Consider the following 27380-nt stretch of genomic DNA (forward strand, 5'->3'; position numbering starts at 1 on the left):
TATCATAAGTATTATTAGCACTATCATTATTTTTTTCATTCGTTTATTTATTTATTTATTATTATTATTATTATTATTATTATTTTTGTAGCCTAAAGTTTGTAAATTATCAGTGAGCAAACTGAAACCAAATAATAACTACCTTTACTTAGAATCTTTTTCCAGATTTTGGAGGGGGCCCGGGGCCCCTCAGCCCCTCCCTAACATACGCCCTTGCCTGCATCGGTCGCTATAACGAAAAGGTCGCAGTAATAGGGTATCGTCCTGAAGAGTGTTGAGTGTAACGTCAAAAACCACAAAATTGAGTAAGTTATACTGCCGCGGGAATGAGTTCGGTTGAAAAATTTTGAGGTGTTTGCAGAAACAAGGCTCAGATTCCATACTAACAATAGGTTAATGTTGGAATTTGGCGGTTTTTCGTACTTTATATTCAGCGGAAACCAAATAAGCAAGCTTGTACAGTACCCGCTACTAATAAAATCACTGGATTATAAAATCAGCCGCTTTTTAAAGTCAAATTTGGAAGAACAGAATCATCGCAATATCAAAACATGTTAGAATCATCCTTTTAATAAAATCACTATCGCCGTTTTATAAAATCAAACTTTTGGATATAATACGTCAGAAATTGATAAAGATGCACCAAGAAAGGAAGGAATCAGTCTCTGAAGAAGAAGAAATATCAGAGCCGAATTTGCTCTCTTCATTAGATATTAGAAAAGTGCTTGATATTATGCGATGCACGTTTGAGCCAAGAGCAAAATATAATGTTAAAACTTATAAACATTTTGTAAACTTTCAAATGAGATTGTTCTTTACTCTGCAACTCTGTTAAAATATTGGCGTATTGTTATTTGATTAAGACCCTTGAGCAAATTTTAAAAAAATGTACCTCATGCTCAAAATAACTGTATTTTGAAACACTCGAAGCAAAAAAAATGAAGTAATTTATTTCGTTTTTAAAGTATTTGAACTTCAAAATCAATCATTTTTTAAAGTGAGTTTTAGTATGCCGTTTTATAAAATCAGCCACTTTATAAAATCAAATATCTTCTGAACCAATGTGATTTTAATAGGCGGCGGGCACTGTACAGTAAACCTTAAGCACAATGGTTGACAAAAATGCAAAAAAAAAAAAAAAAAAAAAAGAGAGAGATAGAGAGAGAAATTAGCAGACACTGCACTTTGCGTTCTCAAGACAGTATACAGTCAACTCTCCATAAGAGGCTGACAAGTTTAGTTCAAGACCGCAACTCTTGTGCGGTCATGAACTGGAGCCGCACATTGTTTATATTTGTTCACGCTGCTCACATTGTTTATATACTATAAAGGCAGAGTTTAGCTTTAAACTGAATAATTGCTCTGAATTCGTTAAGTATAGTCCTACCCAAAACAATCAGTTAACACATTGTAGACCGGTTACGAAAGTTCTCGTGATCTTCTTGTTTTGTAAAATGATCATTTACAAGCACCATTTGGTATTCTTGTACAATGCAAATTGGTAACTCTCGCTCCAACTCTTGTGTTTTTGCGAGAAATTTTTAAGAGTTCCAAAGGCTCATACCTCCTTGAACATTTTCATATGTGTTTTGTCAAGGAATGCCTATTCGTATTTTACTGGTCCACATTGTGTTAAAATTCCTTGTTGCGGACCGGCTTCCAGTGTAGCACTACCTACACTTAATCGCTCCAGAGTCCATTCCAAGCGTCTCTAATTTTCTCCATTTGGTCACCAATCCAGGCCCTTATCTCTAACATCTTGAAGTGTGGGACTGTTCGGAGAGTAGAACTGTGCGTACCACCGCCGAAATTTCTTGATGAGCTTGTCCTCCCGAACGAGAACAGGATTCTTTAAGAACTTCTTACTGTTCCAGATAGCAATGTCACGCTCCAGCTATATGGGAAAAGAAATGAAAATCAATTTCTTTGAAGGAATCATGGATAATGTTGGTTTTACACTGACACGATTACGAGGGAATCATGTCGCCACTTTTCTGAGCATGTACACATATCAGAAAATTTTTCCACATCTGCCTGAAGCAGAATACTACGTACAATGAAACCTGTGTAGGTTGACCACTCGCGGTGCACTACTTTAGTGGTCAACTTAAACAGGTGGTCGACTTACAGAGGTTGATTTATATGATAAGGGCTAATTCCGTGCCTGAAAAAAGCGGTCAACTTAGACAGGTGGTCAACTTACAAGGGTGGTCAACTTCACAGGTTTTACTGTAACAGATCATCATTGCTAAAACATGCATCTTTAGATTCAGAACTGAGAAATGCCGCTCTTCGAACTATTCATGAACAATATCCCAGACCGGCTTGGCTCCACATATATATAGATGGCTTTTCCATACCAGGAACAGGGGAAACTGGTGCTGCCTACTATTGAGGAGAATTCCAGGTTTACTCTTATGTGGGAGCCCCCCTTAGTAATTATGTGGGCGATGTGGCCGCTATACACTCTGCAGCAGCTGAGCTTGAAAATCGAAATAATTCTGCGAAAGCGGTTTTCCTGGTTGACTCCCAGACTGCCATTCGAAACCCTTTCCAGTAACTCACAAACAGATTGCAAGTGAACCATTGACCGCAGGAAAAAGCTTAACTATTTGCTACGCCTTAGGTGGACTTTAAAGTTCCGATGGATCCCGAGCCATGTTAACATCAGTGGTAATGAAATGGCTGACAGGCTGGCAAAGCAAGGGACAGCTACTCCCCAGCCCAAACAGCCGAACACTTTCCACTCTGGTAACTGTCGGATAAAATCAGCAGTTTAGGGATGGAACTGTCAGAGACTTCAGAGACTCTTTGGGAAATAGTTGGGAGAGCCTCGTTTCCGAAAGTCCCCTCGACCACGACCAGTGAGGTTAGTGTGGCAGCTTTCAGGATAAGGACACCATGATTATCTTGCCGCACACCTCCACAATATTGGTGTCCTGACATCACCAGAGTGCCACCTATGTAGCTATAGAGCCATGAACAGCGGAACACCTGAAGGCTTCCTCTGCTATGGACCAAAGTATAGAATTCCCGGAAAATCCTTTTCGCGGACATCAATACTGGTCAGTGCCTAGTGACTGAACAGCTAAGGGTGGGCGTTGGCAAGGAAAGAAGGTTTTCTGAGCACGTTTTGGCTTGACACACCCTAGTGTTTGCCTACTGGTTCACCTATTTCAACCTTAAAATTTATTTTCACCCTGAGAATTCTGATTTGTTGGTTGCTTTGTGGTGCAAAATACGACCGAAAAGCTGCCACCCCTCGTTGTCGAGTCATAGCGACAAGATCGTATTTCGTTGCTGCCGTGGACAGTATGGAATCGACACGATAAGTATGCTGAAAACAATTGTCCTGTTTTTTTAAAGAATAATACTTAGAGATGTGTCAGCAGAAATACTTACTTAACGTGTTGTTTTAAAGACTTACATGGTATCATATTATTTACTTTAACTTGTAAAAAACTTAATATGTCTTGTCAAAATTACGCAATCAATATTTTGTGCGGTCTCCGTTCTTTTTGCTATGTTAAGTACGTTTTGGTACTCGTTTTAACAGAGATTATAGAAAGATGTCTACTTTACAATAACAATTATCTGGGAAATATAGGGTCGTATGAACAGCTAAAGTTGAAAGAGAAAATGTTTGTTTAAGTACAACCAGTAGTTACAAACCCATATTAAAAGTAAAAAAAATTAAAGAATTTCAATGAAATATCCATTTTGAATTAGAGCAAAATTACTGACTTATAGCTATTGTAAGTAAACGTTTTATTAAAGCAGAATTAAAATGTCTTACAATTCTCCCTTTAGAACATTCGTAAAAGTTTGGTTTATAAAACGTGATTTTGTCCCTCCAGCACCAAGAGCAGAGTCAGTAGCCTTGCTTCGACTTTTAACTAGCCATGACTGTTTACCAAAACATCTTCACCGTTTGAGGATTGTCAAGAGTCCCAATTGTCCCCTTTGCAATGCAAACGAGGAAATGGACATTCGCCACCTGCACACTTGCACCCAGCTTTCCAGACGTAGCCTGTGTGATCGTTGTTGGGAAGCAACAGAGCGTATCGGCAGCTAAATATTTCACTTTATTGTTCCCGTATTGTTCCTTGTTCTGTGTATTGTGTTTGTTTTTGCTACTTTGTTCTTTGTAACCTTTTCTTGCTGCCAGCCATTGGAACTAAAAAAAAAAAAAATTAATTTGAATTTTGACATCTTGAATTTAAATTATGTTTTTCGCAATCACGAGTGTGTGTATGTAGGCGTGTGTGTTTGTGTGTGGGGGGTATGTGTGTTGTGTGTAGGGGTATGTGTATGTGTGTGTAGGCATATGTGTTTGTGTCTGTGTGCAGGCATATGTTTTTGTGTCTGTGTGCAGGCATGAATGTGTGGGTAGTTGTTTGTATGTGTGTGTGTATGTGTTTGTGTGTGAGTTCATGTGTAGGTGTCTGTATGTAATTGTGTGTGTATGTGTGCGTGTGTGTGTATAGTTGTGAATGTATGCGCGTGTGTGTAGGACATGGATGCAACCTGGAGACGGCTTTCGCTATAGGAGCATCATCGTGAGGAGCCGGTCGACGGTGATGGTGCAGAGGTTGGCGGTGGGAAAATAAAATCAAAGCAGTCAAGTGAGAACAATAAGCAATCGTGATTGCTCAAAAAAAAAAAAAAAAAAAAAAAAAAATAATAATAATATTTGTAAAAGCAATTTGAGTACCTATATTTCCCAGGATTGAAAGTTAAGTAACTTTATGGGGTCTTACCATGACGGCTTCGGACCAGACAAGGAAAGCAGCAGGTGCCGCTCTGAACTTGGGCTCTGTGTAGAGACGGTGTATTATCCTCTGGCAGAGTGGACCTTCTGGCACGATGTTCTGGAGCAGCATACCACGGCCGAAACTGGACTCGAGGGCTAGAAACACGGTCGCAGGTCCGATCTGGAAAGGAATGAAATCTACGTAAGGGGGCGTCCACAAATCATCTCACGCTTTGAGTGAGGGAAGAGGGTTCGTGAAATTGTGACAGTTTGTGACAAAGGGGAGGGAAACGGTAAAGATAAGTGTGACACCACAATTTTTTTATAACAATACGGTTATGAGAAACAGCGTGACATGTGGATGTGACATGAGGGGAGGAAGGAGTAAGGCGAAGTGTGACACTTGATGACAAAGAGGGGAGGCGGTCGAAAATGTTGAAAAAAGGTGTGACGTCACTTATGGTCAGCCTCTAACTCAATGACGATGCTAGTGGGAATGTGTTTTTGCTCTTTTACAGAGAGGTCCGGAAATGGACGTAGCCCCTAATACGTTCACTTCCGGGATCCTTCTTTCCTCCTTACTTTCCACATTTTGTTAGTTACGGCTGTGTGTTCGTTATACACAACTACAATGAAGTTTTAAGAGTCATAAACATCGGCAGAACACCATCAATATCGTATCACAGCTGAATCCTGCACCATGTTCTGCGGAGTTTCAAGATTCAGAGATGTTGTGCCATATATTGTCTGTGACATCGAAGAGAACTCTACTGCGTTACGACCTGGATGGTATTCTGCCGATGAATATGACTTTTTTTGGCCACTAGAGGGCGCCTGTGATGCAGGGATATTTATTGCTGCTAATCAAATAAGTGTTTTCTTACTTGTTGTAACTTAGTACTTGTTAAGTGTTATCTTTTACTGTATTTTTTGATTATTACTGTCTAGTTTCTAAGATTTTTTACTGTATTTCATCATGTAATTTAGCTGTGTATTGTTTTGTGGGCTCATTTTTGCTTTTATTGTATTCTTGAAGTGTTTTTGCATTTTTTAGAGCTAAGCCTAACACGTGGTGATCTCCTTGTTTTTTATTTGTGTGCTTGTGGGTGTAGCAACTTAGTTTGTTTATTTACTGCTATATTTGCTGCTTGTAGTATTATTCTGTGTTTCTTTTTCATTTTTATCATTCTGATGTGTCTTTTGGAGTATTCACTGAGTAAAAATGGGTGTTATATGTATTATGAAAGAGTTTAAGGTCGGAAGAGGGACAGGTGGATCTCTTGTGACTTATGTCACATGTTCTGCCTGTTTAAGGGGGAGGATGAGTCTGTTTTTGAGGAGGATTATATTTGCACTAAATGTGCTGAACTCTCAGACTTAAGAGTTAGAATGCTAACTTTGAAAGCCCAATTAGCATTAGGTTGTGGGTCAGTTGTAGAGGGTACTGTAAATGTTCCAGAGTTAAAGGGAGGGGGGTCAAATAAGGAGAAAGACTGGGAAACTAAGGGTGTAATTTTGGGGTACTCGATGATAAGGGAGGTGGGTAATACAGTTGGGAGAGTTAAGCGTAAGAAGGCTAGGTGTTGTTTACCAGGGGCTCAGGTGAAAGACGTTAATAAGATTGCTAAAAAGAAGGGGGTATTAAATAAGGAGGATATGGTTACTTTGTGGGTGGGAACAAATGATGTAGGCCACAGTAAAAATGAGGAGTTTTCAAAGAAATGGGAGTCCCTGTTGGCCAAAGCAAACAACTGTTCGACCTATGTCCAAGTAAGTGGTTTGCTTCCCAGGTATGGAGTGCATAGGAGCTGGCTAAATCAACGAGCTAGGTGTATGAACCTGCTACTTAAACCAATTTGCGAAAAGCGTAGAACCAGGTTCATTGATGTATGGAGTCATTGTAAACGGGATTGGATTGCTAGGGATGGCCTGCATCTGAACTTTACAGTGGTCAAAAGGGTTTGTGGTTTGATTTTAGAGGTTTCGGAGTCAAAAAATTAAATTTGAATGGGGGGCATGGTTCAAGTTCAAGCATCAGGTATCGAGAGGAAGAAAATTTTTTGGGTATTGCTAGAAATGGAAATAAAGTGTCGAACAAGAGTAGTAATTTTAACAATAGTGATTTAGGAAATTTCGGGGTGTTAAATAAAAGCAATTTGGGCATGCTTAAAATTTACTATACCAATGCTCGCAGTATTTGGAACAAAATAGAAGAATTGAAAAGCATAATTATAGATGAAAAGTTGGATGTTATTGAAATTATAGAGACATGGGGTACCGAATTTGATGTGGATTTTTTACATATTGCTGGGTATAATTTGTTTAGACAAGATTGAGTGGGTAAAAGAGGTGGTGGGATTTTATTTTAGGTTAGAGATAATTTCATTTGCAATGAATTGGTCATAAACGATAAACCTACTGATATTGATATGGTTTGGCTGGAGTTGATGAGCAATAAGGACAAAATTTGAGCTTTGGAAACATTTATAGGCCACCTAATTCAAGCCAGGGACAAGATGAACAGATTCAATTATTTATGACATTTTCAGTAAGAGATCCGTCATCATAATGGGGGATTTCAATTTTCCGGGTATTGATTGGAATAATTTGTATCCTAGTAATGGCAGAGAAGAGGAATTTTTAAAAGTAATTGATGACTGTTTCTTAGAACAAGTTGTAACTCAGGACACTCGAAAGGAGGCGATTTTGGATCTTGTTTTCTGTGACGTAGGAAGTTCTGTTCAGGGGTTGTGTGTAAAGGATCATATTGAAAATAGTGATCATAACAGCATTAGGTTCTGAATTGAATTTGAAGTGTACAAAGTTGAAAATTTTATGCTTGTGCCCAATTTCAGAAACACTGATTTTGTTGCACTTAGGCAGAGCTTGAAAGAGGTTTTTTCGTCAGGATTGGAAAATAGCGACGTAGATCAGCAGTGGACAGAATTTAAGGAAAAACTGGCAAAAACGGTTGGGGATTATGTTCTATTTAGGAGAAAAGGAGTTAGTACTAAAATTTGGCCCATGTGGTTCTCCAGGGAAATTAAAGAAGCTCTAAATTATAAGCAAGCGGCTTTTCGTCAGTTTAAGGAAACTGGTCAAAGTGCAGATAGGCTCCAGCGTTGTAAGGCAAGACGAAATTTTTAAGTATTTGGTACGGATTCAGAAAAGCGAATTGTAGCAAAGGCTAGCAGATAACATTGATGAGAATCCTAAAAGATTTTTTTGCTTACGCTAGTTCTGGGAAAGCTCAAAATAGTCAAATTGGGCCCCATTGGTCGTGAACCCCTCTCCCTCCTCAAAACGTGACATTATTTGCAGACAACTCAGTAGGAGTGTTTCTGGAAATAAAAAAAAAAAATCCTAAGTTTTCTAAATTTTAAAGTATAACATTGCTTTTTTCTACCCATTGAAATTCACGTATCGTTTCTGTTTTTATACTATTCTAAAGGCTGTAAAAAAGCAGCATTAGATGGAGTTTATAGTGAGGTTTCATGCTCTCACTTAGTTGAGGCGGACGGTAAACCGATCATTCGGACCTTAGTTGTCAGAACGTTGGTTTCATGCATATAAGGCGATATTTTATGATTGTAACCTATGACTTGTTTTTTTTTTTGGGGGGGGGGATGGGTTGAGTAATGTGAAACGTTGGTTATCTTGCTAAACATTCCCCATGTTCGGTAGAATCCTTTTTCTCATCACCGCTACAGCCTCCTCAAAATGGTAAGGAGTCTCAAGGAGAAAAAGTTGTTTTTTCTTTAGAAATAATGTTAATTGTATCACTATGGCCGCCATAAGTGTCACTGATAGTAAAGATGAACCAAGAGGTTAACCCCCCGTCTTCACCATTAAAAACGTTTTCCGCTCATGTCTTTTTGCTCAGTGTGCCCTTAACTTCAAACTTTTTTTTTAGACCTTTGGAATTGACTAAGAAATTTCGATAATAAGTTAACTCATTCTTGTGCTTCCCACAATCATTCGTTTGTAACGTTTGTGCCTTTAATAACTTCAGATAGGCCACTTGTCTCAATTTGTTATCAATCTTAAAGTTGTTAATCATTATGAACATTTTTCCTTCTAGCTTTTATAACTGTATTTTTCAAAATTGCAGTAAGAGCAGCTAGTTTTCTGGGTTCTTTCCTTGGTTGAATAACGTAGGATAGTCACTTCGCATCTTAAACGGAGAAGGGTCTTGATACCATTTGGGATAGAGGTGGAGGAGTTAAATAAATAAATAAATAAATAAATATATTATATATATATATATATATATATATATATATATATATATATATATATATATATATATATATATATATATATATATATCACTCGTTTGTACGAGATTTTTTTAAAAGGAGGTTTGTCTCTTATTGCGAATAAAACAAGATTTTAGGTCTATTTTATCGACGAATTGTAGACCTTAGAACAAAACAATACCACCTTTAATGAGCTATTAGGTACCACCCTCAAGTCAGGCTAAGGCAAAATTACAGGATTATATCGACAACCCGGTTATGACATCAAATTTCGTTCTAGTTTTCTCAGCTTCAACGAAAGAGCATCTTCGTTCATCTCGATAATGTCTATTACAGACTAGTGAGTCCATAACAAGGACAATACTGCAGTCTATGGATGTCGTAACCGGACTGCTGACATATGCTTATAAAAACACCTTACCTAAACATATTTCATAACTTTGTATCTAGACACAAAAAACTTACTTGTTCGATATTTATTTCGAGCTCTGAGAACGGCATCGTATATCCGCAGACGCTCATTCGCTGGCTGAGGTGTATTCGAGCTTTGTGGGGTTGCTCTTCGTCTGCCTGCCAGCTGGGTTGCCACTGGTGGCGGACTAATCGTCCGATGTAAAGCGCCCTCCAGCTGTCTAGCCAAGTATTGCCTTCAAACACAGATTTGGAATGTACTTGGGGGAGGTGAGCGATGTCAGCACCATTTTCTGGAATTTCCTGAAATTTAAGAAGAAAAGAAAAATGTCAGCTTTTGAGACTGCCCCCCTCTAATATTTGCGCACTTAGACCATTGAGAGATAGACGAGCCCCCCCCCCCCATTCATTCGTTATTGTATGCGCTGAAGCAGGAGTAAGGGCGAAAGGCCTTATCTCCGGGGGAAAACATAAATAATAATGTCACCGCCGTGTACCACGTGGTTAAGTCTTTCGATTTCGGCGTGAAATACTAACTTAATTTCTCAATGAGGGCAACTTCTAGAGCCATTTTTAAACCGGCATAACACAACAACTTACTGCAGAAATTGAAAAAGAACTTACTGTTTGACCATGGATTGTATGTAATTTGGCAATCTGCCAAGCAAAGACGATCCCATCTGAATGAATCTAGCAGGGGAGAAGGGAAAATAAAGATGGGATTTTTTGATGCACGCGTTTTATAATGTCACTAGTGCTTTATTCATTTATTGCATTCTCTAAAACAAAATAAGAGGAAACAAAAATAGTTTCCATGGAAACAACAAAAAGAAAAAGAAATATTTTCATTTCGTTCCGGAACGTAAAAGCAAAATGGTAAGCTCAAAACTTTGTGGTAAATAAATAAATCAATTAGTTTATGCCTTGAGAACATAGATCGAATATACTTTAGATTTAAAAAATGTTGCTGTGAGCAAATTTTCATTTTTACAAAACTAAGGCTAAATAATAGAGAGACAAAAGTGCACATCCGAAACAAACCAACTAACATCCCTATGAACTAATATATGCGTCTATTTCCGCCTATAAACCGGATATTAGCCTTTCCATGTAATCGATGGTCAAACAGTATCCATGAATCAGTAAACTATGCGCTTGCGGGTGACAGAAAAAAAAATGTGCCAAAACATTTCAGGCAGAAGGTAAAAATGAAAATCGACGACTGTTCAAATCAATACTAGAATTAGCATAGCTCTGGCGAAACGTCTTCCGTGGAAGGTCGCAGTCACGTGGTCTCCCAAGCGAAGATTCCTGCTTCAACAACCACTCCTAAGGCCCCTATATATACGAGCCGACGCATCAGCTTAAGATTAGCCATTTTGAATCGGAGCGCGTGTTTAAGTGGTTATCGTTTCTGGCGAGTTGACGCGTTTGGTTCGCTGTAGGCAATTATTAGCGGCACGTGCATTGTTGGCAAATTTAGCGCAGTCCGAAACTTTGCTGTGGTAACCCTAGCAGCGCAACAATGAAAATTCCGATCCAAAATGGCTAAACTTTAGCTGATGCGTCCGCCTATCTATATAGTGGCTCTAACCACTCCTACTTGCCGTATCTATGTCTCAATGATCTAAGATTGCACGTATGGGCGCCCTTGGTCCCACCTGAATGTGGCAGTGGACCGTGTGGTCGGTCCGGCCCCGGAACTTCCAGTGTCCACTCTCGATGTCAGGCAGCGTGGGCAGTTCCCAGGTGGGTGGTTCCCCCTCCGCGTGGTACCACACGAAGATGAATCCGTTCTTCTCACAGGAATCCCGCTTGGAGGCGCGCGCTGCTTCTGGTGCTAAAGGAGGAAAACGAAATTAAAATTAATAATAATAAAAAAAAAACTATCGAATTTTCAAAATTAATTTGAATTCTGAAATTTTGAATTCAAATTATGTTTTTCGCAATCACGAGTTGGGACAGGACCCTACTCATTGGCTAATACCCATTCGCTTGTTTCTCGAAACGGTTCCTGTCCCTGCTCTTGGGCGGTTACATGTGTATAGTTGTGTTGTGTAGGCTTGTGTGTGTGCGTAGACCTGTGTGTATGCACGCTGGCGTGTGTGTATGTGTGTGAAGGCGCGTGTGTGTGTATGAGCGTGCGTGTGTGTAGGACATTGACGCCACCGACCAGGAGGAGCAGCTACCGGGAGGAGTCGCGCCTGCAGAGAACGGTGGGGTTGAAAAAGGAACCGGACACCAAGGACGGTCAAATAAAAACAATTAGCAATCGTGATTGCTCAAAAATCCGATAACAAAGCTTTTGCAGGGTTTGCCTAAATAACTCATCGGATTTCAAAGGATTGTTTATGTTTATTTGCTAGTATATTACACCCAAACGCAGGTGATGCATGAAAAGTTCCTAGTCTCTGGTACATCTTGTGTGATTCAGCATTCGCGGCGCTCGGTGAAAGAGACAAAAACATCGAATTCGTAGGAAATGGAGAGAACAATTAAAGTGATTAAGAAATCATAACTTCAACAGCGCGATCTTTTTCAGGAAGTTTTGCTCGAACTTTGTTTTGAAATGTGCAGTCGTCCCTCGCTATTTCGCGCTTCGACTTTCGCGGCTTCACTACATCGCGGTTTTTTCCTTTTTTTTTTTAAATATAGTAATTAGCCTTTTTTATGCACTCGTGTTGACTTTTTTCTACAAAAGAATAACAGAGTATATGTCTTTTAAGTAAGGTGAGCTTTTAAGTAAGGTCTGAGGGGCTAGTTGTACGTGGAGGTATAAAATCGCCGAAGAAAGTGTAGGGAATTGCTATCTCATTTTAACCGTTAAGCAGAAACTGGAAAGTATAAATCACTGTATTATTACTAGAGGATAAATACATCTGTAAATGGTGGTCAACAATGCACCAGCTTTTTAAGTTGTATTCGTAAATGTAGAGAAAGAACGGGAGTTCCTACGGTCACTAACGGGCAATTGATTCATCATCGAACAAGTTGAAGTTTTTTCATAGACTAGTGGTAGTGTGTAAGAACTGCTTGTGTGTGTAGTTTATTTCCCAATAATTAACAATGTGAAATCTATTCCGTCTAAGATATCTAATTTTCTCATATTTTGTGCAATATATTAAATAACACAAATGTAATGGTGGCTAAGGGTGCTGTTTTATGTCTAGAGGGCTCTAACTATGATAAAAACCTATTTAAATTGCCGTAAGTAAGTTTTATGCGCTCTAAGTAGAAAAATATATACGGAATCCTACTTCGCGAAAATTCAGTTATCGCGGTAAAGTCCGGAACGAATTAACCGCGGTAAACGAGGGTTGACTGTATTAGTTTTTGTAAATTAACTACGACGCTTCTCAAGACAATTTGTTTCGTTAACGCTCGAATAACCCTTCTGATGGCAAGACCACGCCCACTCAGTGTTAAACTCCATAGACCAGCCGGAGTGTATTCGGGCTTGCCGCCAAAAGCAACCCATGTTCACGTTCTTTTGAAGCGATTTTGAGAAGGACTCGTCCAAGACCGAGCGCCAAGAATCTTGAGGGTGGACTATTATAAAAGAACAGTTCAATGCCCGTCACATCAGCTGTGATGGCTGCCTATCGTGCTTGTATGTTATTTCTTCTTAAAAGATTGTGACAGTGTTTTTGCACCTCCAATGCGGACACTGCTGTAATCACTATTGAATGGACATTGACGGAAATATGTTACTTGAGGTTTGACGAGAGTTAGATTACAGTTGGGACCAAGAGTTACACAGGGCTGTTTCTATGGACACTTTCGACCAGGGTTGCCAGATTTAAGAACAGTAAATACGGGACAGGCTTCTAGAAGTGAAAGGGGGGGGGGGATTTTTGAAATAGCGGCAATTACTGGGTATTTTTAAGGGTTGCTTTCCGACGTAGAACGTCTCTTCATGATAAATCTGAAAAAGTCAATCGTAACAAAGCATTAAACCTTACAAAAGGTCGCCGCTCAAAGTATAAAAATAGTTTTCATTGTGATTGACGACGCATGTGCAGAGATATATTTCCAACATTAGTCAATGAGCAAAGTGGAGGCAATCATTCGGCTCCTCATGTTCTGCCGCCAAAACAAAAACCAAATTAAAACGAAAATAATTTTTGCGATCGCTGTCACATGATTTTCTTATTGCTTTTTATTTCAGTTTTTTTTTAACTTTATTTTCTTTCCTTAAAAAAATGTCTCGTTCTGTAAAATATTGTATCAGCTAGAATACGGGACTTTAGCCGTCCCGTATGGAAGTTCCCTGGGACGCGGGACAATTTTTTAAAATACGGGACTGTCCCTTGAAAGTCGGCACGTCTGGCAACCCTGCTTTCGACCCCGGAAAAAACCTGCTTTTCACCGCACTCCGGTTATTAGCGGGTTTTATGTGGAATCTTTCTACTCCTGCTACGTTCTGGAGTGAAAGCGGTGTTTTTACTCGGAATGCATTACGCGAAACAAGTTCGTCTACTAGCCGCTAAGGATGCTGGGTAAAAACCGCTTTCTCTGGTACAATGGAAAAACCTCTTTTTACATGGAAACGGGAAATTTTTCAATCGGGTTTTTTGCGGAGCCAGAGCGGGGATTTACCGGGTCGAAAAGAGTGTTGTGAACGCGGCTATTGAGCTTTCGTTTGCCCTACCATAAACTTTGAATGTATAAGTACCTTTTTATGCCCCAGCTTTATAAGTCGTACAAAGGCCCGTCATTTGGGTAGCTCAATTGCCCTCCCCCATTCATAATCCCCTCCCGCGGCTTTGAAGAAAAAAATGCTGTTTCATGCAATGCGTAATTCAAACAGCGTCCGCACATCACGTTCGCCACGTAAAGCGGACAGAGTAACGTTTTCCGGAAAGGGCGAAGCATTCATACTTTGCGAACGCGAAAAAGGCACATGTCAGTCTCTCACCCGATTGAGAGAGCGCGCTCATCTCGTGGAGACCAATGAAATGCGACGCCCAAGTGATGACATTCACAATGCATCCGCACACCCGTCACCGACGTATAGTTTTCTCCCTAAAACCAGTTTTCGGCCGGCGTTGCCATGACAGCAAGCCGTATTGTGCGGGACCCGTCAACGTGCCTAGAAGCCAGTTATCTGACGGCTCTGACGTCCGTAGAGTTGAGAGTCGCATTTCATTGGTCTCCACGAGATGAGCGCGCTCTCGCTATTGAGTGAGTGTATCGACATGTGCTTTACGCGCGTTCGAATGTATGAATGCTTCCCCCTGTTCGGAAAACGTAAGTGTGTCCGCTTGACGGAGCGAACGTGATGTGCGGACGCTGTTTGAATGTTTGAGCCGTCAGATATCTGGCTTCTCGTCCCATCGACGGGTCCCGTACAGTACGGCTTGCTGTCATGGCAACGCCGGCCGAAAACTGGTTTTAGGGAGAAAAGCATACGTCGGTGACGGATGTGCGGACGCAGTGTGAATGTTGCATAAGTGGGTGTAGTTTTAGTTGTTCTCCGATACATTTTGCCTTGAGTATACACTGTTTGCCCTCCCCCTTCTCATGGAAAAATTCCAAATGATGGACTTGGTTTTGCAAAGAAGTCATTTGAAAACTGATGCATCATTTATAAGGAACCCAGTGTTATTAAAACGTAACCACTTAAGATGAAGACACATTAAGCCATCTCGATTGTCATTGATGATATCATTTTTGATTTTTCTTTGAAGTGATTCGTCAAATATTTCATCTATAACAATTCTTTTTTTGATGTAGACTCTACATTGTAAAGGAACTAAAACAGCGAATGACATTGTGAGGTCAATAACTAAACGAAAATGTCATTTTTCATTCCATAAATAAAAATTACTTTCACTAAAACAATGGGGTGGTTTCCTTAAGTCAAAAGTACTACTTTTAGTCATTGAAATGGATGGAATGAGCAAAAAAAAAAAAAAAAAAAAATTACAAGGACCCAGAAACTACTTTCATTTTCTCAGCAGTTTTTTTTTAAATTAATTTTTTAAAATGTCCAATTTTTCAAACAAGGCGTGGTCTTTATGACGTCACAAATGATGCGATTTGGCGCATCTTTCTACTACGGTTCCACGTTATGATGATCAAGCAGTGAATTAAAATTGCGCTCTACGCTTGTTATCAACCATATCGTTGCCAATACACGTGAGTAAAGATGCGAATTAAATATTTTGTTCTGTGAATGGCAACATTGAATGGCATTTCATCATTTGTGATGTCACACGACAGAAGTGTAAACAATGAAAGCGCAACGATTTAAGTAATTTTTTAAAAAATACTAAATTATTTAAAAATGGTCAGATCCTTTGTTTTTAAGCATGCTCTTTCAGAAATTAAAAAAAAACTTTTAAAATTTTGGAAGCGACCCCATTGTGAGTTTTTTTTTTTTTTGGTTGTGCTGTGATGTCATTCGGGGTAGGTAATTGTTAGTTTGATATCCATCGCAATAGTCGATTACGATAAAATTATTTTAGCGCTGTCGTAATAGGTGTGAATCAACTGTTCGATAAACGACAACTTTCCAGAGGATTTCCTGTTGAAATAAAACTCAATTAACTTTTGCAACCGTTTAAAAAAAAAACTGGTTTCAAATTCTTTTTTAATTGCACACCCTGTGCTTTAAAGTATCTGGGTGTAAGTATATTTGCATTATGGTTTTATACATGAATAAACAAAAGTACAGATTTTTATTTTTAAACTAGATTTCTGTAGTTTATCTCACAATACTTTTTTAGGAATATTTTAAAAGAAAAAGAAAAGCAACAGACAATTTTAATACTTAGAATCGTCTCCCCATTTCAAACAAATTTACGTAAACATTTATTTAAAAATAAGTTCATTAGAATAAGTCGTATACTGTCCACCTCTAACAAACTGAGCTCCGCTGGCCGGCCGATTAAACGATTCCATTTGTTGAAATAGGGGTGAGGAAAAACGGCTGAAGTTCAAACTCTGCGAATAACATTTCCTCTTCTTGCTGATTCCTCTCCCTTGAAAGAAATGGACTTGCTCAAGGCCATAGCTCAACTTCTCAGAGGCGGACAGTATATCTGTGGCAGAAATATGTACTAACGTTTCTCTGCATAAGGAATAAGTGTGCATCGTCCATTGTCGGAGCCATCGAATCTCCAACCGTGGAAGGGACACTCCACGCAGTCTCCTACCACGTGACCACCCGCTGACAAATCAGCCCCCAGGTGAGGGCAGTAGGCATCTAGGACATAGGCCCGTCCCGTCTCTCCTCTATACACACACCACTTCTGTCCTGTGAAAAGATAACATGGTAAATACAGTAGAGTCCTGAAAGTCCGAGGTTCCCCTTAGTTCGAGGGGCTTTGTTCAAATTTTTAAGGTAAAGCTTGACCGCGAAGAGAAGACGACTGACCTTGAAGCAAACACATCATTTTTATCGTTTGTAATAGGTTGATTGTTATTATTTTGTAATAGATAGGATCAGCGAGAACGGCTCTCACGTTTAGGTACTTTCTGGTTGATTCTACCTATTACAAATAATACCAAATGAGGTTTCGTTTCAAGGTCATCCGCCTTCTCTTCGCGGTCAAGCTATTCTATAATTTTAAAAAACAAAAAATGTTTTAATCTGAAAATTGAAATATTTTACTATATAGATCTTCCCTAACAACCTACAATAAGGTAATAAACAGATATTGAAAGGTTTAAGTGGCATGAAATATTCATTCACTGTTAGAGATGGATTCAGAGATTTCTTGGATAAAGTAGGAAGTAGGTTGACACAAAAAATAACATGAAATTGAAACATTGTTTTTCCTCAAAGAACAAACAAGCAGCTCTTCAAAAACATCCAATTGCAATTAAAAAGGGAATTATAAAACTAATTCGAGGACGATCAAAGGGCAATTTTTTGGTTGCCTGCAAGTTTACACACAAATATGTGCAGACTTCAAGAAAAAAATTAATCAAAACTCGTTTAGGGTTAATAAAAACATTAATTAATGTTGATGTTTGAGGGATAAATTTTTTGAGGAGACAATATTTCCTTTTCATAGCTTAAGGAAATAAACAGCACATGCCCTTATATAGTCCAAATAATTTTTCGTATAATCCGAGTTTTCAGTAATCCGAGGTAGAGAGAGCCCCAATTACCTTGGATTTTTGAGACTCTACTGTATAGACAGTCGGTTCTCGCTTAGCAGCGAAATACCACTTTTAAGAACACGGATACAATTTTGTTGATTGCTTCGTGTCAGGATTGCCAGACGTCCCGGATTTCAAGGGACAGTCCCGTATTTTGAAAAAGTGTCCCGCGTCCCGGGGAACTTCCATACGGGACGGCTAAAGTCCCGTATTCTAGCTGAAAACAATATTTTACAGAACGAGACATTATTTTAAGAGAAAAAATAAACAAAAATTGTGAAATAATGAGCAATAAGAAAATTATGTGACATCAAACAAACAAAAAAAAAAAAGTTTTAATTTTGATTTGGTTTGTATGTGTGTGTGTGTGTGTGTTTTGTCATTCGCAATGAAAACTATTTTTATACCTTGATAGGCGACATCTTTTGAGGTTTAATGCTTTGTTGAGACTGAATTTACAGCGACGTCTCAAAAATAATTCCACCCCCCTCCTTTTCACTCGTAGAAGCTAAGGCCCCTATATTGGAGGAGCCGACGCATCCGCCATTTTGGAGCAAACTTGATCCAGTGCTTCGTAGCGATAGCATTGCTGCTGATGTTTACATTTCTTTAGCAGGCGTTAAATTGAGTCAAATGGGTGGTTGTTCGGCTGTAAATTGTGCAAACAGCTCCAAAAGAGGATTTTAGCTCTTCAGGTTTCCAGCAGATGCAGAAAGAGAAAAGAAATGGATAATTAATAGCCCGCGAAATGACTGGCAGCCTGGAAACGACGCCAACCGTTTACAAAATTTCGCCAATGCTCACCTTCGCTCTCCGACTCTCTCGTTCCCTGTTTGGCGAATAATTGCCAATAAAGGTAGCTTTCCCTGTTGTACGCTTGCTCCAATATGGCGGATGCGTCGGCCTCTCCAGTTATAGGGGTTCTAGTAGAAGCCTGTCCCGTATTTACTGTTCCTAAATCTGGCAACCCTGCTTCGTGTATCATGGTTTAACCAGGGATGCCCCCTTACTTGTATCATGGTTTAACCATGGGTGTCCACTGCCCTACCCCTAAGGGCAAGGGCGCACCCACCCTCAATATCGCGAAGACCTCCTTCCCCCCAAAAAAAGCAAGAGCCTCCAAAAAGTGAGAAAAATACCCCTCAAAACAACCCCCCTAAAAATTTCAATGGCGCAGTCTCCGCCGTGACCCCCCCTCCCCCCCCAGGTGGGTACCCCTGGTTTAACTTTCAAAATATCATGATCTATTAATGACGTTTTGCAATTCTTGATCACGAAAGTTTTTTTTGTCAGAAATTAATTCATGTTACTTTTTTATTCACTTGCTTATTTATTTATTTTTTAGAGCCATTGCGAGTTATTATCCTCACTTGACCAAAATTGATGTTGCTCTGATATTTCAGATTACCATAGCGACGAGAATAAGTTCAGCTCGTTCTTTTAATATTTATTAAGAGGAAAAATTTTCGTCGCCATGGTTACAAATCGCTTGCTTTAATTCAAGGCTTAACTTAAGTAGATTTTTCTTTTAAAAGAGGGCAGATAAGGGGGGAGGGGGTAAAATCACGCTTTTTTTCAGAATAAACGCTTATATAGATGAACTTAATATCAAAACTCATCTAAACTGCTCAATTTACAAATTACTACCTCCCACCATTGCAGAATGATAAGAAATAAAAATACCATAGTGTTGTACGCTGTAAATTTAATCGTTATGATGAGTAAGGGTGCAAATTTGCCATAATAACCAGATCTATATTACCGCATTCTAAGCAGCATTTCTTTTTTCTAGGCTACGCCTCGTATTGCCTGATCTAAAAAATCACCTGTCATAATCTGTCGGGTGTAATTTTTTCTCCATTTCATTCCAGTCCATTTGTAGAAACAAGAAACCCAACAAATAGGGCCCTTGTCCTATCGCAATCCGTGCCGTGATTGCGAAAAACATAATTTGAATTCAAGACGTCAAGTTTCAAATGACGTTTCATTTTTAATTTTCATAACAAAATAACTTGCTTTCAACCACTTGAAGAGAATATCGAAGTCAACTAATTTCCTTGCCTTTGAATTAAAATTAATCTTCGATTCTATGGAGAAGGACTTTTCTTCTTCGTAGTGGCGACATCTATGAATCGCTATTTAGACTAAACGATCAGTTCCCTTTACATGAGGATTGAAAAGGGCTGTAGGTTCAGGGTATTTTATGTAGGGCTTACTTTAGAGCCATGGGTGCCCACCTAAGGGGGGGGGGGGGGTCATGGCGCAGACTGTTCCATTGAAATTTTTAGGGGGGTTGAGGGGCATTTTTCACTTTTTTGGGGGGGGGGGGAGGGTTGCGATACTTAGGAGGGGTGCGCATTTGCTCTTAGAGGGGTGGGGCAGTGGGTGGGCACCCTTGTTAGGGCTCTGATTTAACAAACCGTGGTGTTAACGAAGGGATATCGTTGCTCTTAGTGCAGCAGTCACATCCAAATGCCATAGTGAAGTGATGACGTTTTGCATTTTCCGTCACCGATTTGATTTTTTTTCTTTCGTCTTTTCTTTTGGTTTAAATATTATCGGTAACAGCTGAATAACTACAATAATTTTATGGCTTCCTAGGGAAGCAAGTCCACAGATTGTTAAACACGGCCCTACTGTATTCTTTAATATGATTGATTTTTAAGTAATATTTTGAAATGGGAAAAAGAAATGCGCCCCTAGCATTCAGAACAAGTGGAACTGTTTGCACTCAACCATGACCCCACTTAATTCTGATAGGCCGTGACAATCGCTGAAACTCATGGCAACAATGATGGTGCTGCAGGGAACCCCTTTTCCATTACGTTGCCTTTGATTGGTGGATGCAGGGGCAACTATCAGCGCTTCTTGCGGTCAAAATGGTCGACGTCCAATCAAAAATAAACAAACTTTGGAACGTTGACACTGATTGGTGGATGCATGAGCGAATCATTGTTGCATCGGTTTAATACAGAAAAGTCTGAAATTGTCAAGGCCCTTTAAGCGTCAGCGCCATCTAGTAGGGCCTTGATTCATCCCAAAACTATTTTAATTTCTAGAAATTGCAAAAGAAAAGGGAAAAAAGATCACTTATATATTTACCTAGTGCAACCACTGACACGACTTGACCAGCAGGTACATCGTCAGATTCAACCAAAGGGAACCAACCGTTTGGAAAAGCAGGGTTATTTGGCTCCACCTCCTTGTGACGCGACATCTTGCGGGCGAGATGACGAACTAGTACTCTTCTTCGACCAGCTGAATTGGTCAGGTGGTCAAAACCCACAGCTTCATGCACCTTTAAAAACGTACCGATATATTCATCAAAGGAAAGTGAACGAATAATAAAATCACTGGCATTGACAACTTTTTAAGTTAAAAGTTCAGTACTGTTGTAGAACTATATTGTCTAAAGACAGCTACACATACACAGTTTAAACTGAACAGTTCAACTGCACAGTTTAACTTCTACATATGTATGTATTTCAGTCTTAGTCTCAGTCAGTGCAACTGAAAATAACTGTTCAGTTACATGAAATACGCCGCCAGCTCAGTCAATTCCAGCCGAGGACTGCAGTTTCGTGCTTATTAGCACTCATCAGATCGGCATAGGAAAGTGACTGAGCTGGAGGTGGAAAACTTCTTAAGGAAGCCAAGAGTGCCAAATAAACTGGTAGCTAAATACAGAATAAGCACTGACCAGACGAGTGACCGAAACAATGGTTCGGTTCAACTCGAATATTGAAGGCAAGGCAGGTATATTCAGTAAGTTACCGCCTTATAGTGCTAATTCTGTATTAGCTACCAGTTTTTTTGGCACTCTAGGCTTGCTTAAAGAGGTTTTCCACCTCCAGCTCAGTCACTCCTATTCCGGGCTGATGAGTGCTAATAAGCACGAAACTGCAATCCTCGGCTGATAATTGACTGAGCTGGCGGTGTATTTCATGTATTTCTGCCTTAGCTCTGGCTATAGGGCGTTAACTTACTGAATAACTGTTCAGTTACATTGAAACAAATGAAATGTGTTGTTATTTTTTAACTAAAAAGTTCAGCTAAATGTTGCATGTGTGTGTGTGGGGGGGGAGGGAGGGGGTGAATCAGTTGCAGAGTAATCAGTTAACACTAAATAGCTGGAGCTTCTACAGTATTCAAACATACAGTTTCAATTTCTCAGTTCAAACTGTTAGGAAAATCTGCACGTCTGTGGCCGGTTGAATAGAATGAAAATACGAGACAATTTTCAAAACATTTAAACCCTTCCATTTAAAATTTCTTAGCTATTGATATTTATTAAAGTATTAGTAATTACTCCTGTTACTAAAATTTTACCCGTTTCAATTTATGGTAATATCAGACTTTTAATAGACGTTTCAGAGAAAGTCTATTACTTATTTTCCAGGTTATAGTCGCCTCTGTTCGCCCATGATTGATAGTGATTTTCAAAAAAAAAGCTAAACAAAAGTTTGTTAAATGGAAAAATATATAAGCTTTGTACTACAATATGATTAAAGTGAAAAACCAACGTAAATAAAGCACAAATTGTGAAGAAAATACAGCATATAGCTATTTCAAGGCTACAATGGAGCCTCTTGAACACTGCAGAAAGCTTACCAACACAACCGAAAGTCGTGAGAGAACTCAGGACTTTCGGTTGTGTTGGTGAGCTTTTCGCACTGTTGAAGAGGCTCCATTGTAGCCTTGAAATAGCTATATGCTGTATTTTCTTCACAATATGTGCTTTATTTACGTTGATTTTTCACTTTAATCAAAAGTTTGTTAGTTCTAGCAATAATACTGATTCTCGTAACAGGTTGGCTGATTTTATTGGGCCTATATAGGCATTATTGTTCCAAGCAGTGATTAGAAAGTAAGAAAAGGAGAAAAATAGGAAGAGGCATTCAAAAAGTCCTCAAGAAAACAGGACACAAAACTTAGAATATTTAACACCTTTAATTTAACACCTTAAGGAGAAAACAAACCGGAAATGTAACTTTTGATAGTGAAAAACATACAATGTGAAACATACACAACGAAAAAAGGACGTTATTTAACAATAAGATTTTTTTTTCATCCACTGCAGGACATTGAAATTTGTTTTGAAGTGAGCTTTTGCTTATACTTTTTATTATAACTAGAATTAACTATTCAGATAAGGGAAATAAATAACTATTAGTCAACCAATACCAAGTTCAACATATACTACCTCCTTCATTATAGTCTAGGAGGTGCCAGTTGAATAGTAGGCTTATAATAACAGTTGATTTTTGCGCTAACTTTTTTGGCATTGCCGACCGCCAGAACAAAATGATAATTGCCAAAAACTTAGCGATTGTGCCAAAAATCTCAAGTATAAAAACATACCAACATTAGGCACTTATGAAAATTTAACTTCAAATGATTACCTTTCTACGTCAATGGGGTCGTTTCCAAAATTTTAAAAGTATTTTTTCTGAAAGAGCATGCTTAAAAACATAGGATCTGACCTTTTGTTTAATAATTTCCTTAAGTTTAATATTTTTAAAAAATTACTTAAATCGGTGAGCTATCACTGTTTACATTTCTTGGCGATGACATCACAAATGATGAAATGCAATTCTGTGTTGCCATTTTCACGGTCCAAAATATTTAATTCGCATCTTTACTCACGTGTATTGGCAACGATAGGGTTGATAGCAAGCGTAGAGTGCAATTTTAATTCGCTGCTTAATTATCATAAGGTGGAAACGTAGTAGAAAGATGCGCCAAATTGCATCATTTGTGACGTCATACAGACCACGCCTTGTTTGAAAAATCGGACCTTTAAAAAATCAATTTAAAAAAAAAACTGTTGGGAAAATGAAAGTATTTTCTTGGCCCATGTTATTTTCTTTTGCTCATTCTATCCATTTCAATGACTAAAAGTAGTACTTTTGACTGAAGGAAACCACCCCATTCATTATTTTGCTTTATTACTTCAACTACGAAGCTTTTCCACTTCAAATAATTATTTTACTTTATTACTTTAACTTCAAATGATTTTGTTGAATAAGTGCAAAAGTATTTTGCTACAAATTTGTACAACGGTGCGACTCCAGTCTTATTTTAATCTATTGCAAACTATAACATGCAATCTATTTCAGCTTTTCTTGAAACTTTAAACGTCGATTATGAAATTCAGTCCGGTTTTTTAAAATCGCTAAGTTTTACCGATTTGTGTAAGAGTGAAGGCCGGTGTCAAAAATATTAAAAGATTTCGGGCTGTTGTGCCGTGGTCTCAGTGTAGTAACTCCAAACGTTTCGACCGCATCTGCGGCCGTCATCTTCAGCGGCAGCGTGGACGAAGCTTCCAGGAAAGCGACTACTTATCCATCCTTGTTTCAGGTTGGTTGGAGAGCTAAGGTTGGTCTGAGAGTTACTACACTCAGACCACGCCACAACAGCCCGGAAGTTTTACTTCCTTTTACAAAAAAGGAAGTATTGTATTCGCTCAAAAATTTTCACTCAAAAATCGACCTTAATTTCCATTTTGCTCACCCCCGAATGAATGTTGAGTTTTTCTTTCGACTCGACCACACGTGGATAAGTGCCTAAGAACGTATAGACACGCAAAATATCCATTTTGACGATTCCCGAGTTAGTTACAACGAGTTTTCTCGTGACGTCTGTATGTATGTGATGTGCGTATGTGCATATGTATGTCACATAACTCCAGAACGGTATGTCCTAGAAAGTTGAAATTTAGTACGTAGACTCTTAGTTGGGTCTAGTTGTGCACCTCCCCTTTTGGTTGCATTCGGATGTTCCTAGGGGGGTCTTTTGCCCCTTTTTTGGGGGAAGTCATTGTTAATTTCGATGTAAACTCAAGTGGTATTACAATATGGCGGACACTTGGCGATATATCGCCAGTCTTTTGGTCGCCAAGTTTTGCTGCCATCTTGGCGACGAATTCGGCGATTTTTTTTTTAAATCTGATTTCAATATGGCCACTGTTGGTGATATTTAGAGAGTAAACTATTGAATCACATTAAAATTACCAATAGTGGGAAAATGACATTAAATTGGAGTAAAAGGAAGTCATTTGAGGCACACATCAGCTCGTTTAATATTATCTTTTAACGATTTCATTGGCTGCACCAGCATTGAATTTCTATATCATAGTAAGAGGTTTTACCTGGACTATGCTAAGTGGCATTATCCAATGATATCTGATGAGCACCATCGCAAGAACTAGCAGAGATGACGTGAATGTTGCGCCAAGGAAGATTGGCTCTTCGCAGTACACATGACAATTCCACCATCCACTCCAATCCATGAGTAGAAAGCAAGCGACGTTGATCAGTAGCAACGCAATGAAAATCAGCAAGCTTGTCTGAAAGACATAAATAAAAGATAAATATAAATTTGAAATGTAAAGAAAATAGTTTGTTAATGTCAAATTAAAGTTTTTTAAAATCGAGGATTGCAAACAAGCTTTGATTCTCCTTCTTTCTTTCTTTCACACACACAGATTGAGGTTTCTGCTATTCCACTAAGGAAGCTTATACCTCTATTAATCCACAATGTTTCCAGGATTTGTTTTTCCAGGACAGTACAAAGACAACACAATAGATGGTTGTGCCACCTATGGACAGTTCGAGAGAATTTAGAACCAGGCCAGGAGCCGAATAACTTCCTAGTCTGGCACCCCCAGAGGTATCGTTTCACTTGGAGGACATTGTGACCACGAGCATATTTACCGTCGCCCAGTCACCATTAATGACGACGGTGGGTCTTCGACCAGTGAGGATCGAACCCGAGACCCTCCGGTTCCGAGTCCAATGCCTTACCGATCAGGCTACCACGGCCCCTATTCTCCTTTCTAAGAGTATATGAGGCAGAGAAAAGCAAAGAAAGATGTAAGCAGGATTGCCAGATTTAAGAACGGTAAATACGGGACAGGCTTCTAGGAGTGAAAAGGGGGGTGGAGGATATTTTTGAGACGTCGCTGTAAATTTAATCTCAACAAAGCATTAAACCTCACAAAATGTCACCTATCGAAGTATAAAAAATCGTTTTCATTGTGAATGACGACGCATGCGCAGAGATATATTTTCAATAATGAGCAAAGAAGAAGCAACTATTCGGTCTCTAATGGTCTGCTGCGAAAACAAAAACATACAAACCAAATCAAAACGAAAACAATTTTTGAGTTTGCTGCCACATAATTTTCTTATTGCTCATTATTTTACATTTTTTGTTTCACTTTACTTTTTCTCTTAAAATAATGTCTCGTTCTGTAAAATATTGTTATCAATTGGACTAGAATACGGGACTTTAGCCGTCCCGTATGGAAGTTCCCCGGGACGCGGGACAATTTTTCAGAATACGGGACTGTCCCTTGAAATCCGGGACGTCTTGCAACCCTGGATGTAAGTGCCAAAATAAAAAATTCGGAGATATCAGTAAAAATGGTAGGTGAACCTCTCCTCTGTCTTGTTGCAAAATATAGTAGGGGAATGTGGGGGAAAGTGAAATAGTTAAGATAACTTACTTTTTTCAAGATGAACTAACAGGAAGTTCGTGTTGAAAATTACGTTACATAAGAAATTAACAATGTATTTATAATGAAACTCGCACTGAAAATTTGTTTTAATATTTGGCACTAAAGTTGAACCGTCAAAAAGAAGTGGAAAAATTTCACTTTTTTTTCTTGAGGCAAAGTGAAAAGTAAAACGTTTTTCTGATAAAATATTTTATGTTTAATAAATTTAAAATATTTTCGGTCAAGTGGATGAGTAAATAAAATTATGAATGAAGAAGTGTATAGATGATAAACGTAATAAATGAATAAATATTAATATATGAGAAAAGATAAATAAATGAATAAAATAGTAAATGATTAAGAAAATAAGATAATTAATAAATGAAGAAATGCAAATAAATAAATTAATAAGCGAATACTGTTTGACCGCGGATTGTATGTAATTTGGCAATCTGCCAAGTAAAAACTATTCCATCTGAATGAATCTAGCAGGGAAGAAGGGAAAATAACGATGGGATTTTGATGCACGTGTTATATAATGTCACTAGTGCCTTATTCATTTACTGCATTCTCAAAAATAAAGTAAGGGAAACGTAAATAGTTATCATGGAAACAACAAAAAGAAAAGAAAATACTTTCATTTCGTTCAAGAACGCAAAAGCAAAATGGTAAGCTCAAAGCTTTGTTGTGAATAAAAAAAAAATTAAATTTTGCCATGAGAATATAGATCGAATATACTTTAGATTAAAAAAATGTTGCTGAGAGCAAAGTTTCATTTTTACAAAACTAAGGCTTAATAATAGAGAAGCAAAAATGCACATCTGTAACAAACTAATACCCCCATAAACTAATGGATACGTCCATTTCCGCCCATAAACCGGATATTAGCCTTTTCCATGCAATTGATGGTCAGACAATACGAAGCTATTGAATGCGTAATCGAAATGAACTATTTCACTTTGCCCCATCCACTTTGCCCAGCATGTACTTGATTAGTTGTACAAAATATTTAAAATACAAATAAGCTTAATATTAACTAAACTAATACTGCATTGAATATTAGTAAGTTTCAGTAACATTTAAAATGTTAAAAACAAGAACTTTATCATTTTTAGTAACAAAGATAATTTTTGACTAACGGCAAAATATTACAAAATGAGTATCAATTTTTGATTATTGTTTGTAATATCATTTGCTTTGATCTTCAGACATAACTTTTTCCTGAATATAATAGATATATAAAGTACTACATGGTTAAAATATCACCAGATAGGTGTCACTAAAAACGGAGTAAATATTTCACCATTTCACTTTGTCCCACATTCCCCTAGTAGTAGCTATCGTA

The 27380-nt window shown here is 38.5% G+C and overlaps 1 protein-coding gene across 1 annotated transcript; it reads right to left on the reverse strand.

Moving 5' to 3' along the window:
* Positions 1 to 1729: 1729 nt before the first annotated feature.
* On the reverse strand, positions 1730 to 20752 carry LOC129224184 (cholesterol 7-desaturase nvd-like). The gene is made up of 6 exons (XM_054858602.1): positions 20638 to 20752; positions 16493 to 16684; positions 11085 to 11263; positions 9478 to 9726; positions 4761 to 4934; positions 1730 to 1894 (listed from the first exon to the last, which is right to left on the reverse strand). The coding sequence occupies exons 1-6, from the start codon at positions 20750 to 20752 to the stop codon at positions 1730 to 1732; spliced, it is 1074 nt and encodes a 357-aa protein (XP_054714577.1).
* Between the last annotated feature and the right edge of the window lie 6628 nt (positions 20753 to 27380).

The sequence above is a fragment of the Uloborus diversus genome, chromosome 6 (genome assembly GCF_026930045.1).
Source record: "Uloborus diversus isolate 005 chromosome 6, Udiv.v.3.1, whole genome shotgun sequence".
Classification (NCBI taxonomy): domain Eukaryota; kingdom Metazoa; phylum Arthropoda; class Arachnida; order Araneae; family Uloboridae; genus Uloborus; species Uloborus diversus.